At 42.1% G+C, this 14,389-nt stretch overlaps 1 protein-coding gene across 8 annotated transcripts in view; it reads right to left on the bottom strand.

Moving 5' to 3' along the window:
- Positions 1-14,389, bottom strand: part of STAG3 (STAG3 cohesin complex component) — a 29,524-nt gene that overhangs the window by 11,548 nt on the left and 3,587 nt on the right. For 7 of the 8 annotated variants that reach the window (XM_055561778.1, XM_055561780.1, XM_055561779.1 and 4 more), the window contains 12 exons: positions 14,065-14,178; positions 11,184-11,280; positions 10,416-10,492; positions 9,932-10,136; positions 9,363-9,514; positions 3,021-3,094; positions 1,974-2,097; positions 1,384-1,482; positions 1,097-1,176; positions 667-774; positions 307-421; positions 49-154 (listed from right to left, as the gene is read on the bottom strand). In XM_055561778.1, the coding sequence (XP_055417753.1) occupies positions 49-154; positions 307-421; positions 667-774; positions 1,097-1,176; positions 1,384-1,482; positions 1,974-2,097; positions 3,021-3,094; positions 9,363-9,514; positions 9,932-10,136; positions 10,416-10,492; positions 11,184-11,280; positions 14,065-14,178 (1,351 nt within the window). The remainder of the gene's footprint in view (positions 1-48; positions 155-306; positions 422-666; positions 775-1,096; positions 1,177-1,383; positions 1,483-1,973; positions 2,098-3,020; positions 3,095-9,362; positions 9,515-9,931; positions 10,137-10,415; positions 10,493-11,183; positions 11,281-14,064; positions 14,179-14,389) is intronic. The other variant, XM_055561784.1, reaches the window with a different exon arrangement.

Below are 14,389 nucleotides of genomic sequence, written 5' to 3' on the forward strand. Positions count from 1 at the left end.
TACAAGGAGAGGAGAGGGCCCCTTCCCTGGCTACCAGCTGGCACATACTCTGGTCCTTCTCCAGCAGCAGGCTTGTCAGACTCTCCCAGTCCTTCAGCAGAGGCCCCGCACAGTCCCACAGGCTGTCAACTAAGTACGCGGCGTGGTCATGGAGCTGTGGGAGGAGGCAGATGTTAAGTCACCAAAACCATATGTTAACACGCTAGAAGTGGCTCCCGATGAATCATTTCTCCACCGCGTGTAGAGCCAGCTCCCATCCTTCTCTACCTGCACATCTTAGCACAACAGCTCCTTTCCATACGTCACCTCACTCTCCACGAAAAAGGACAGCAGAAGGTAGAAGAAAGTCCTCTGGGGGCGTGGACTTCGGCGACGCTCTCTCCCGCCCACTGCTCTTGTCTCACACTCAGGGTAGAAGAGCCTGGTCAAAGGGGCACAGGGAAAGGGCACAACACAGGAGAAAGGAAGGAGTACAAGTTACCGTGGAGGGAGAGGATTAAAGGAGAAAGAGACAGAGCTAAGGAAAGTCTCCAGGGATTGAGGTGGGAAGGAGACACCAAGGGAGACTAATGGGTTGAGAGGGGAGCTTAGAACAGCAGCAGATGATGGAGAGAAACCAAGAGAAGACGGCGTTATAAAGAAACAAACAAAAGGAGCCCCACTCACTTCCAGTACAGAAACTCCCCTGCAGCAGAGGCCAGGGCTCTGTTAGAGGCGTACACGACAGGGTAGATGCTCTCGCAGTCTGCATCTGTCAGCACCCCGTCCATGCTCCTGCCGGGAGAAAAGCAGAACGAGCAGGTGGATGTGGATGTCGTCCTCTGGCACAACTAAGGTTAGAAACAAGGCAAAGCCAACAAGGATTAACTCACAAAGAACTTGCATATAGAAGATTGGGAGACAGAGGGATATGGAGTTAGAGAAGATGGGAAATTTCCCCCCGGAGCTCTTGCAACTTGGGAATGATCTCAGTCTTTCAACCTGTACAGACAAGAGTCAACCTACAATGCGTGAAGGGAGAGAGACTCTGGAAGGGCCTGTCTGATACTGAAAAGATAACCCTGAGATCCCTGTCTCTCCACTGCCCAGGACTCACTTGAGGATAACTATCAGCAACCTAACGGCCTCCACTGCCACATCATACTCTCGGTCCATGACCATGGAAACCATCCGGTCCTGTAAGAAGGAGAACATCACTTAGTACCTCCTAGCATCCATCCCCAAACACCATCCTCTTAGACTCTGAGAGATTCCTAAAGATGGGGTGTAGAAGCAGATACTGGGATAGCCACAGATACATAAAAGCAATAGAAGTGGGAAAATGAGGTGCGGAAATGGGAACCACAGACAGAGCCAAGCACAGGAGCACAGTCCTGATTCTACCTTAAAGCGGCTGGTAAAGAGCTCCAGGCGCACAGTCAAGTCTTGGTTGCCATACAGCCCTTTCAGAGCCTTCAAGCACTTCAGACGCACATCTCGATGCTACTGAGGAGAATGGAAATATGAATGACTCCTCCTCTACTTACCCCTACTGGATCTCCATACTTCCCTCTCAGATTGCTCATCCTGGGCCTGGGTATCCTCTATATTGAAGACTCTGAGATGTCTCAAAAAGAATGAATGACTGTCTTCTCACTTAAAACCCCAAATTATCCTTTTCAGCAGAATTAAGCAATCCTGATTAAGAGGATCTTTTGGCTACCACCCCGGCACTTGTATTACCACCCTATCAATAACTGTCTTGCCTTTTCATAGGGAAAGTCTTTCTTCCCTCAACTCTGTTTTAAGGCATTTACTCCCCTACATATACCCTTCTCTCCCCTAGCTTCTCTTACCCTCCCCAGGACTAGGGGAGTTTTGAGGTTCAGTGCCTTGATGAGTTCATCACTGATCACTAGTGAAACACCTAAGTGGCAAGACCAGGAAGAGCTGAAGCACCCTGGGGCAGAGAAGAGGACTAAGTCAACTCTCACCTTATCATGCAGGGTCCAGCCAATGTATTTTAAGTAGCTGTCAGTGAGGAAAGAGGTGCTGTAGCTCTGCATCCAAGACCCAATCTCCTCGATGCAGATAGCACGGATCTCAGGAAGGACATCCCTAGGCAGAGAGAGAAAGCTGACCCTTTTCACCTTCTCTCCAAACTGACTTTCTATCCTAGCAGATATCTGTTTGTCACAGAAGAGTCTATTTTCTTGACTAAACATCAAGTACTAGCCCTTTCACTTCCTCCTCCCAATGTAAATAAAATACATTAAAAAGTGAACAGTTCCCTTCCGTAACCAATCATTAAAACTTATCCTCTATGCCCCTTTTAAAAACTGATTTTGGAATCTTAACTATCGGCCAAACTGTGTGTGTGGTGAACTGAGATACAGCTGATGTACAACATAAGTTTCAGGTGTACAACAGTGATTCATAATTCTTAAAGATTATGTTTCATTTATCCTAAGACGATCGGTTATATTCCCTATGTTGTACAACATATCCACGTGTGTGTGTTGATTCCACTTCAAGAAAAGATTAAATCAGCTGAAGGGTTCTGAAAAGGCAGAGGTTGAAATCTAGGTAAGAGTGAGACACAAACATGGACACTCTTTAACTTAATTCTACCAGCTATTTACCCAGTATAAAACTCCCCTGCCTTTAGCACAGTGAAAGGCAGGGTGAAGTGGGCTGGGGAAAGGCCTGCAGAACTGTAAACCCTCAGAAAGGCCCTGCTTTTGGCTCTCTCCTCTTGTCCTCTCAAGGCTCAAGCCCCAGGAAGATGGGGGAGGGGAGGTTTTGGGCAAAGTTGGAGCAGAATACTCATCAATGCCTGATACTCTTATCTTCCCTCCCAGAAGAGTTTATACAATCATTTGTAGGCAGGAATAAATTAAACCTAATTTGGAACATTTGTTAAAGAGTTTTTTCCGAGCTGTGGGACTACAGATAACAGGGTTAGGAGGGGACCTTGTTATTTCTATAGACTCCGTAACTGAGGACCCAGCTGCTTCAATGAGAGGAGCCCAGTAACTCACCTGTACCGATGTACAAAGACACCCCTGAAAAGGGCATTCATCATCCCTTCAATCTCCTCTTGATGCTCTTGAAGCTGGAGGATGGGGAGGAACAGGTCAATCTCTCATGTCCCCCAGCAGTATAAGGCCACAAAAATATTAGAAAAATATGACATTCACCTGTTTCCTATTAATTACAGGGCACAGTCTGAACCTCCTGTATCCTATGTTCCCTTTTAAACCTTCTTTTTTTATTTTCAGGTCATGTGGCTTTATTTCCCACATGTTCACAATACTTCTATCTCCCCAAATCACTTTTTTCTCCATGTGAAAAATACACATCTATAAATAAGGTATTAAAGTTACAAGCCACTCTCCCTCTTTCCTTTGAGGGTATGGATTAGATACCTTGGAAAAGAATACCACCTACTCATCCACATGTGATAGTGGATAGCCCGGTGAAGTTAGGCAGTCAGTAAGATACCTCTAAAATACAAAGCTGATGAGAAAGCTGGAGTTGGCAAATGAAAGTAATTAAGCTAATCAGTCTAAAGCAGAGAAAAAGAAAATGAAGCCAATAAGTTATCAGAATAGAAAAAGGTTAAACCTTCTAATTCTAAAAGAAGCTGTATAGTCAACTAATGCTTCAGAGATTTGTTTTGAAAAAATATCCCTTCTGTGTCCTGTTATTTTGACCATCTTTGGCTATTCAGAGGTCCTAACTGGTAGTTATACAAGTTTTTTACAAACATCAACTGGGGAAATTTTTTAAATAAATGCAATTTGTTTGATAAAAGAAATAGAACAAAAAAAGAGAAGGAAGCAATTAGATTCAGTTCAGTTCAGTCGCTCAGTCGTGTCCGACTCTTTGAAACCCCATGAATTGCAGCATGCCAGGCCTCCCTGTCCATCACCAACTCCCGGAGTTCACTCAAACTCACATCCATCGAGTCAGTGATGCCATCCAGCCATCTCATCCTCTGACAGAATGTGGTCCACTGGAGAAGGGAATGGCAAACCACTTCAGTATTCTTGCCTTGAGAACCCCATGAACAGTATGAAAAGGCAAAATGATAGGATACTGAAAGAGGAACTCCCCAGGTCGGTAGGTGCCCAATGCTACTGGACATCAGTGGAGAAATAACTCCAGAAACAATGAAGGGATGGAGCCAAAGCAAAAACAATACCCAGTTGTGGATGTGACTGGTGATAGAAGCAAGGTCCAATGCGGATGTGACTGGTGATAGAAGCAAGGTCCAATGCTGTAAAGAGCAATACTGCATAGGAACCTGGAATGTTAGGTCCATGAATCAAGGCAAATTGGAAGTGATCAAACAGGAGATGGCAAGAGTGAACGTCGACATTCTAGGAACCAGCGATCTAAAATGGACTGGAATGGGTGAATTTAACTCAGATGACCATTATATGTACTACTCTGGGCAGGAATCCCTTAGAAATGGAGTAGCCATCATGGTCAACAAGAGAGTCCAAAATGCAGTAACTACTTGGATGCTATCTCAAAAACAACAGAATGATCTCTGTTCGTTTCCAAGGCAAACCATTCAATATCACAGTAATCCAAGTCTATGCCCCAACCAGTAACGCTGAAGCAGCTGAAGCTGAATAGTTCTATGAAGACCTACAAGACCTTTTAGAACTAACACCCCAAAAAGATGTCCTTTTCATTATATGGGACTGGAATGCAAAAGTAGAAAGTCAAGAAACACCTGGAGTAACAGGAAAATTTGGCCTTGGAATACGGAATGAAGCAGGGCAAAGACTAATCGAGTTTTGCCAAGAGAACGCACTGGTCATAGCAAACACCCTCTTCCAACAACACAAGAGAAGACTCTATACATGGACATCACCAGATAGTCAACACTGAAATCAGACTGATTATATTCTTTGCAGCCTAAGATGGAGAAGCTCTATATAGTCAGCAAAAACAAGACCAGGAGCTGACTATGGCTCAGATCATGAACTCCTTATTGCCAAATTCAGACTTAAATTGAAAAAAGTAGGGAAAACCACTAGACCATTCAGGTATGACCTAAATCAAATCCCTTATGATTATACAGTGGAAGTGAGAAATAGATTTAAGGGCCTAGATCTGATAGATAGAGTGCCTGATGAACTATGGACAGAGATTCATAATATTGTACAGGAGACAGGGATCAAGACCATTTCCATGGAAAAGAAATGCCAAAAAGCAATATGGCTGTCTGGGGAGGCCTTACAAATAGCTGTGAAAAGAAGAGAAGCGAAAAGCAAAGGAGAAAAGGAAAGATATAAGCATCTGAATGCAGAGTTCCAAAGAATAGCAAGAAATAAGAAAGCCTTCCTCAGCGATCAATGAAAAGAAATAGAGGAAAACAACAAAATGGGAAAGACTAGAGATCTCTTCCGGAGAAGGCAATGGCACCCCACTCCAGTACTCTTGCCTGGAAAATCCCATGGACGGAGGAGCCCGGTAGGCTGCAGTCCATGGGGTCGCAAAGAGTCAGACATGACTGAGCGACTTCACTTTCACTTTTCACCTTCATGCATTGGAGAAGAAAATGGCAACCCACTCCAGTGTTCTTGCCTGGAGAATCCCAGGGACAGGGGAGCCTGGTGGGCTGCCGTCTACGGGGTGGCACAGAGTCGGACACGACTGAAGCGACTTAGCAGCAGCAGCAGCAGCATCAGAGATCTCTTCAAGAAAATCAGAGATACCAAGGGGACATTTCACGCAAAGATGGGCTCGATAAAGGACAAAAATGGTATGGACCTAACAGAAGCAGAAGATATTAAGAGGTGGCAAGAATACACAAAAGAACTGTACAAAAAAGATCTTCACGACCAAGATAATCACAATGGTGTGATCACTCACCTAGAGCCAGACATCCTGGAATGTGAAGTCAAGTGGGCCTTAGAAAGCATCACTACGAACAAAGCTAGTGGAGGTGATGGAATTCCAGTTGAGCTATTTCAAATCCTAAAAGATGATGCTGTGAAAGTGCTGCACTCAATATGCCAGCAAATTTAGAAAACTCAGTAGTGGCCACAGGACTGGAAAAGGTCAGTTTTCATTCTAATTCCAAAGAAAGGCAATGCCAAAGAATGCTCAAACTACCCCACAATTGCACTCATCTCACACGCTAGTAAAGTAATGCTCAAAATTCTCCAAGCCAGGCTTCAGCAATACGTGAACCGTGAACTTCCAGATGTTCAAGCTGGTTTTAGAAAAGGCAGAGGAACCAGAGATCAAATTGCCAACATCCGCTGGATCATGGAAAAAGCAAGAGAGTTCCAAAAAAACATCTATAAATGACTATGCCAAAGCAATTAGTATAGTGATTCTCAGTTTGGGGTTCCCACAGGACTTCAGCAAAGTCTGAAGACAGTTTTGTTTATTATGACCTGGGTACTACCGCCACCTAGTGGATACAGGCCAGGGATGCTGTGGGTTTGATCCCTGGGATGGGACGATCCCCTGGGGGAGGAAATGGCAACCCACTCCAGTATTCTTGCCTGAAAAATCCCATGGACAGAGGAGTCTGGGAGGCTACAATCCATGGTGTTACAAGGAGTTCGACACAACTGAGCACATCTGCTGAATCAATGCCAGGACTGCCTCCTAAATGGCATTGTTGAGAAACGCTAGACTACATGTTATCTGTTACCCTAACAGGTAACAGGGAAGCAGAATTGCAAGGCGACATTCTTGAAGACAACTGACCCAACTCAATAAATCAATATCCTGAGGGGAAAGTGGAGGCCGGGGCAGAGATTCTGTACAAGATTAAAAGAGACTTAAGAAACACAAAAGACCAAATGAAATGCACAATCCTTAACTAAGCCACAGTCTGGCTGGAATTAACCAGATATAAAAGTCATGGAAACAGTGAGAGATTTTATTTTCTTGGGCTCCAAAATCACTGCAGATGGTGACTGCAGCCATGAAATTAAAAGATGCTTGCTCCTTGGAAGACTAGCTCTGACCAACCTAGACAGCATATTAAAAAGCAGAGACATTACTTTGCCAACAAAGGTCCATCTAGTCAAAGCTATAGTTTTTCCAGTAGTCATGTATGGATGTGAGAGTTGGATTATAACGAAAGCTGAGCGCCGAAGAATTGATGCTTTTTTTTTCTTTTTTTTGAATTGATGCTTATTAACTGTGGTGTTGGAGAAGACTATTGAGAGTCCCTTGAACTGCAAGAAGATCCAACCAGTCCATCCTAAAGGAGATCAGTCCTGAGTGTTCATTGGAAGGACTGATGCTGAAGCTGAAACTCCAATACTTTGGCCACCTGATACAAAGAACTGACTCGTTGGAAAAGACCCTGATGCTGGGAAAGATTGAAGAAAGGAGAAGGGGACAAAAGAGGATGAGATGGTTGGATGGTATCACTGACTTGACGGTCATGAGTTTGAGCAAACTCCTAGAGTTGGTGATGGACAGAGAAGTCTGGAGTGCTGCAGTCCATAGGGCTGCAAAGAGTTGGACATGACCGAGCAACTGAATTGAAAAGGCATTTTGGGGACAAATGGAAATTTTTAAATAGGAGTTGGGATTAGAAAATATGAGGGAATCACTGTTAATGTTTTTGGATAGGAAAATAGTATAATACAGGAACATATTTTTTTAGAGGACATATTCAAATCTTTAGGTTAAAATATCCCCAGGTGGCACTAGTGGTAAAGAATCTGCCTGCCAATTCAGGAGGTGCAAGAGATGCGGTTCGATCTCTGGGTTGGGAAGATGCCCTGACGTTAAGAAATGGAAGCCGGCTCCAGTATTCTTGCCTGGAAAATCCCATGGACAGAGGAGCCTGGAGGGCTCCAGTCCATGGGGTCGCAGAGAATTGGACATGACTGAGCACACACATATACATCCACAATTTAGTAAAAAAAAATATCAGGGGAAAAAAAGTAGATGAAGTATAGTGAAATATACAACTGAGTGACTGAACGAAATAATAGTTGTTAAATCTAGATAGTTCATATGTTGTGTTCATTCTACCAATATATCTTTTTGAACATTTGAATATTCAAAATTAAAGGAAAAGGAAAGAGAGGGAAGGAAGAAAGGTGGGTCTATCAATACCAAATTTTATGTAAGTCAAAAAGGGAGACTGATAAAAGGCCATTGGCTATAGGGATTAAGAAGTTACTGGTTTGGAGAGAAAAATTGGAAAGGAAAAAATGGGTATAGAAGCTAGGTAGCAAAAAGGATTCAGCTGGATATTAAGGAAGGAAGGAAATACTAAAAGGACAGAAATGGAGTAACTGATAGAGAAGGATTAAGGATAGATTCAAACGCTTATATACAGTTATAACTGGAAAGAGGAAACCACTGGGGAGGGAGAAATTAAAGACAGAAAAGTAAAACTACAACTGATGAAGCAAGAGCCAGAGAAGTCCAAATAAAACAATCACATGAGTGCATATAAGATTTGAGACAGACTTAATACATATACTGTTTAAGATCACACTGACAGTGAAAACAGCAAAAGAGAATCCGGGAAGTAGAACGTTCCCTCCTCTAATGATTTAGCATGGAAGAGATCTTTGATGAGAGCTGGAAAACAGTCAGTTGGCACAGTTAGACATGGTGAGTCCTGCCAACCTCATGGTTGGGGAGGTCTCAGATACTCTGGAGAAGTAAGGGGAAAAGCAGTGTTAAGTTTCATGACATACACAGCTGTTTGAAGGTTTATACAGTGTTAGAGATTTTGTTGGGGGTTATGTCCTCTGGTGGTGGTCTTCAGGTTTAAAAGGAATCAAAGCAAGTACCTACTATGTGCCTGGGTAGGCAATTTACTCGTCTCATTTAGTCGTCACAAAAACAATTACCTCCTTTTGAAAGGAAAGGACACTGAAGCTTAGAGGTTACATAAGGCCATGGAGCTAGTAGCTAACTGGAACAGAATTTAAATCCAGGAGTGAACGACAGGCCTGTGTCCTTTCCATTCCTTGAAAACTTGGCCTCCTCCACCAGCAGTTGGCCTCCCAGCACTCCTGCATACCATACACTTGAGATGAAAGTCAATGCTTAATTCCTTGCACAAGATGCAGGCACAACACTTAAATACTTGTGATAATGAATGCAGACAATAGAAACTGAGCAAAAGTGGAATTACAGAGAACTTTTAAAATTTACTCTAACTAGAAATGCTCTCTTGAGCCCTAATCCCAGAAACAAGCTAAACATACAATGACCTCTAACAGGATGGGTCTATTAAACTACTGCCAGACTCCATCATCACAGTCTGAAAGCTTGCCTGGGAGAGAGAAGCTTGGGGGCTGATAAGGCGGTGTGATAAGCAGCTGTGATGGAAGCACGGGAGTGGAGCAGGAGGCAGGGAAACAGCTCACCTCTCTGCGTTTCTCCAGCAGGCTCTCGAGGCGCTCAGGCGCTCTCTGTCCTAGCCCCTTGTTCCGTTCAGCCTCGTACTGACGCTGGTTGTTGTCCTTGTGCAGACTCAGCTGGAGGGCAACTCTTACCAGGGAGGTCATCAGCTTCATGGCTTTGAGTCAGTAAAAACAAGGTAAGAAAATCATTAAGTGAGAGGAGGGATGGTATGTTCAAAAAAGAAGGAAAAAGGGGCAGTGAAAAAGAAAAGCTAGAGCAGGGTGACCCTAAAATCCTAAGACTCACTGTACTGGAGTGGGCTTTTTCTCTCCCTCTTTTGGGCTGCTTTTAATCCTTAGCCTGTTCTCAGTGAGCTCTGAGAAACATGTTAAAGCTGTAAACTATCACTGTGATCCACCCCTTTTAACAATCCCACTAGTGAGAAACTGGATGAAGGTTCAGGACAAAATAAGCATGACCTTGAAGTAAACAGCTAGAATGCAGGCAGGAAAGAAGACCCAGGGCTAAAGAACAGAGGGAAGTTCTACCAACCCCCATGAGAACATCTACCGAGTTAACAGTGACTGCTTACCAGCCAGGGTGCTAGTGTGACGGAAGGCACGGACCTGGGAGTCTGAGAGGCCAGTGAGCAGGGAGATGAGGTTGTCCATGGGGAAGCCATCGTAGAGGAGGCCGTACTGGCACTGGTAGACCAATGTTCTCACAAATTCACAGAAGCTTCCCTGGAACTTCTTCCAGGATGGGCCTGAAGCTATCAGAGGATAGTCTCCTGAATCCTAAAGAAGAGTTCATGAAAAAGATGGGAGAGTTACTACCAGATCCATGGAGTCATAGGGACTGGATGTCAAAACCCAACCATATAGTAAAAAAATATATATCTTATTCTCAACTCTGTAGGCATATTCGGATAATGCGTATAGGTCCCTTTTGCTCCCAAGAGATTAAACCCCTCCTTCCAAAAGCTATCCTATTTCCCAGAATCGAAAAGAAGAGGGTTATGGGCCTTGTATTTTGCAGTAACAGTGGCTAGAGGATCCTGGATAGTCTTCCTCCACCTCATTAAACTGTTCAGTTAGGTGCCGGATGATCTCTGAGTTAGACATCTTCTTGAACATCTCAGGGGTCACAGTGCCTGAGGAATGGAGATGAGATACTTAGAAGGAAAATAACAGATACCATGACCATTTACATAAACATTTGAAGATGATCTTAAAAATATATTGAAAAGAGCTCAGGTGGGGAATCAGAAGACCAGAATCCTAGTCATAAATGTGCTACCATCTAACTGGAATATCTGATATAAGGCAACCTGTCTAGAAAACCCCAGGGAATCAAACAGCAGAAAACTACAGTTAAAAAAAAATATTCCAAACAAAAAGAAAGCAAGAAAACTATGCCAGGTTCTTATAATACAACCTGCAGTCTTATAAGACCATCTGCCCCAGTAAATTAGGTCATGGCCTTTGGGGACCTGGGGCCACAGTTTCTGTAGAGAAATATGAGGTGAAATGGCTGAGAAATAAGGGATAAAAAATAAAAGATTATTTAGAGGAAAGAAAGGTCTGATGGTCCAAATCTGTAAACATCATCACTTTAGTATGTTTATTTTTCTCCAAAGGATTCTGTCTCCAAACCAATACATTTCATTACTGGATCACTTCCCTATTTACCAATCAACAGTGTAGTTGATACTAGTTAAATAAGGGAAACTTTTCTTACACTTTACCCTCTCTTTTTAGGAATGCCTAATCCTACTCATATTCACAAATAAAAAGCTTTATGAGAGAGAAAGGCTGGGGGTTAGAAAAGGGTAGTTTCCTCACCTTTACATCCACAAGACCGGATGAAAAAGTTAACGAGCTCCAGGAATGCTGCATCCTGGTCTTGCTTGTAGCTATCCAGCCACTCATCTACCAAAGACTAGGAAAACAGTGTGGATAATTTCTACTTCTGGCAATATGATAGACTAGAAATTCTGTATAAGCTTCCCTAACTGAAACATCTAAACTTCTGATTAAAATATTAAAAACATCTTTTAAAATGATGTACTACTAAACGAGAATGAAAGGTAGAATTCCATAAAACCAAAAATGGAAGTGAAGGTAGCAATTCTGGGAGATAAGCAAGCTGACTTTTGCTGAGGGTCTACTAAACCCCGGGAACCCTAACTTTCTGTCCAGATGGATGCATCGAATGTAGAGCACAGGAGACAAAGGCTAAAGGGGTTCCAAAGAGAGTAGTCCAAAAGGAGGCTCCTGAAAAGAGGCATACCTTCATGAAAGCAAGAATGAGAAATAGATTTACAGGTCAGAAGGGAAGCAAGACAACTAGCTTGTTATGACCTTAGTGTGGGGTAGAAGAAAAAAAGAATTGTTCCTTCAGAATTCATAACCATAAGCCAGTTCTCACATCTGGATTTGCAGTCCAGATCCACCTTACCAATAAAATCAAAATAATTTCAATCAAATTTAATTAAAAGTGATTCTTCAGACTTCCCTAGTGGTCCAGTGGTTAAGAATCCACCTGCCAATGCAGGGGACACGGATTCAATCCCTAGTCTGGGAATATTCCACATGCCATGGGGCGAATAAACCTATGCATGCCACAACTACAGAAACCTGCACTCCACAACCTATGCTCTGCAACCAGAGAAGGCACCACAATAAAAAGCCTGTGCACTACAACTAGAGAGCAGCCTCTGCTTGCCACCACTAGAGAAAGCCTGCACCCAGCAACAAAGACCCCAACAAAGAAACAAGGCACTAAAACTAACAACTAGCCGAAAAACAGACAGAATTACACTCACAGGCTTCAAACACTGAAGTTATCACAGATTATAAAATTATTATTTCCATGATTAAATAAAAGAGAAGCTTGAAAATACAAGCAAAGAACAATTAACTTTGGAAAGGGGTCAAACAAAATGTGTAGAAGTGCATAATATAATAAATAAAATTTGAAACTTCAATGAATGGATTAAAAACAGATTGGATACAGCACAACATGAGTGAAGTAGAAGATTAAGTCAGACTTAATATAGCCCAGACAAATAAAAATAAGGAAAAAAGTTATTAAGACATGGAAAAGAGCAAGAATTTCTAATGATGTCTTACTGAATTCCAGAAGGGGATTAACAGAATGAGAAAGAGGCAACATTGAAAAAGAATTCTGCATAGTTGTCAAAAGACACCAGTCCTCAGAGCCTGGAACCTAACTGATCTCAAGCATGAAAAGAAAAGTTTATACCTCTGAACATCTGATAATACATAAGAACACAAAAGCAAAACAGTCTTGAAAACTGTTAAAGTAAAAAAATTACTTACAAAGGACATGCATTTAACATTTACAAACAAAGCATTTACAAGTTAGATGTGCACAAAAACAGTCCCAGCTGTTTATGGTTATTAAATTAAATCAAACATTAAAAATGTAGTTCCTCAGTCACACCAGCCACATATCAAAAATCCATATGTGGCTGGTAGAAGACTGTACCAGACAACAGTGCTACAGATGTCTCCAGCATTAGAGACTGTTGCATCAGACAGCGCGTAGACTGACTGCTGATGTTCAATAGCAATACAGAAGTTAGAAGGCAGTGGAATAATCTTTTTAATGTGCCGAAAGAAAAAAGTCATCTTAGAATTTGATACCCAGCAACCTTTTGAGAATAAGGGTAAAAGACATTTATACAAGCAAACAATGAGTTTGTTAATAAACTCTATCTAAAAAATTTTAAAACATAAACTTTGGACAGCAAGAGAATGATTCTGTGTGGAAGATTTCAGATTTGAAAGGAAATGATGCAACTAAGAGTTTGCATACTGCAATGAAGATTGAAGATCCTGAGAGCCACAACTAAGACCCAGCACAGTCAAATAAATCTTTTTTAAAAGAAGAAATGATGAACAAAAAATGATTAAAATGTAGATAAGTATAAACAAACACTATTTAAAACAATGATGTCTACTTGGAAGAGAAGGAAAGGACAGAACTACAACACTGCACAACAAACAGGATGTAAGGGGACTTCCCTGGCAGTCCAGTCATTAGGATTCTGCATTTCCACTGTATGGGGCACGGGTTCAGTCCCTGGTCAGAGAACTAAGATCCCGAAAGTCATTTGGCACTGCCAAAAAAAAACCCCAAACAGTATGTAAACTGTAAGGTCTAATTGGAATTAAAATGTGCTTAGGTTCTTGTATGAGATAAAACATTCAAAAGGAAAAAAGAGAAGAGGAAAGAGAAACAGAAAAGGCAAGATAAAGCGAAACCACTTAAGAAGATAGAAATAAATTGAAAAATATCAGTACTGACAATAAATATAAATCAATCTCTCTTATTAAAGGAGACACAGGCAGAATGGATAGGTATAATTGTCAAAGTGGAGCTAAAAGTGAGAGGGGTGAACACGTTGCCACCCGAATCCAAGCTGCTTCTCTAAATTATCCAATGCCTTTCCTTGCCCCTTCCATCAATCAATAAAGGCAAGACCTACCCTAATCTGTGATACTATTATGAAAGGAACATTCTCCCTCATGCAAGATCTCCCTTACATCACTCTACGGATTCACCCTGTGGCCTAATCTGCCTTTCTTGATACCAGTTATGTTCACTAAATCAAGTTTGTAGACATTTGTTCTTATCATTCCACCCAGCAAGGAATGCGATGGTATCAAGAAACAGAGGTGAGATACTCTGTTTTACCTGCATGTCACTTTTGGCACCTTTCACAGCATCAAAGAGATCACTGGCTGGTGGCTCTGACTCTTTCTGACCATGAGCACGTACTGTTTGGGACCTCTTCTTTGGAAATTTTGCCTAGTTAGTAATAAGAAATCATGAATGTTTTTAAAAAGTAAAAGTGACATTAACACTTACTCTCATCAAAATCACAGTTAGGCTTAAGCTGCCAATTCCACAGCAGAGTTTGAGTTACTGTCTCAGCTTAGAAATTAAGCATTTTTATATTGTAAACTTTATTTCTAGCCTTATCTCCTTTTAAAAGTTCCTTAACCCCATTCCTGTTCCT

Source organism: Bubalus kerabau, chromosome 23 (genome assembly GCF_029407905.1).
Source record: "Bubalus kerabau isolate K-KA32 ecotype Philippines breed swamp buffalo chromosome 23, PCC_UOA_SB_1v2, whole genome shotgun sequence".
Taxonomy (NCBI): Eukaryota; Metazoa; Chordata; class Mammalia; order Artiodactyla; family Bovidae; genus Bubalus; species Bubalus kerabau.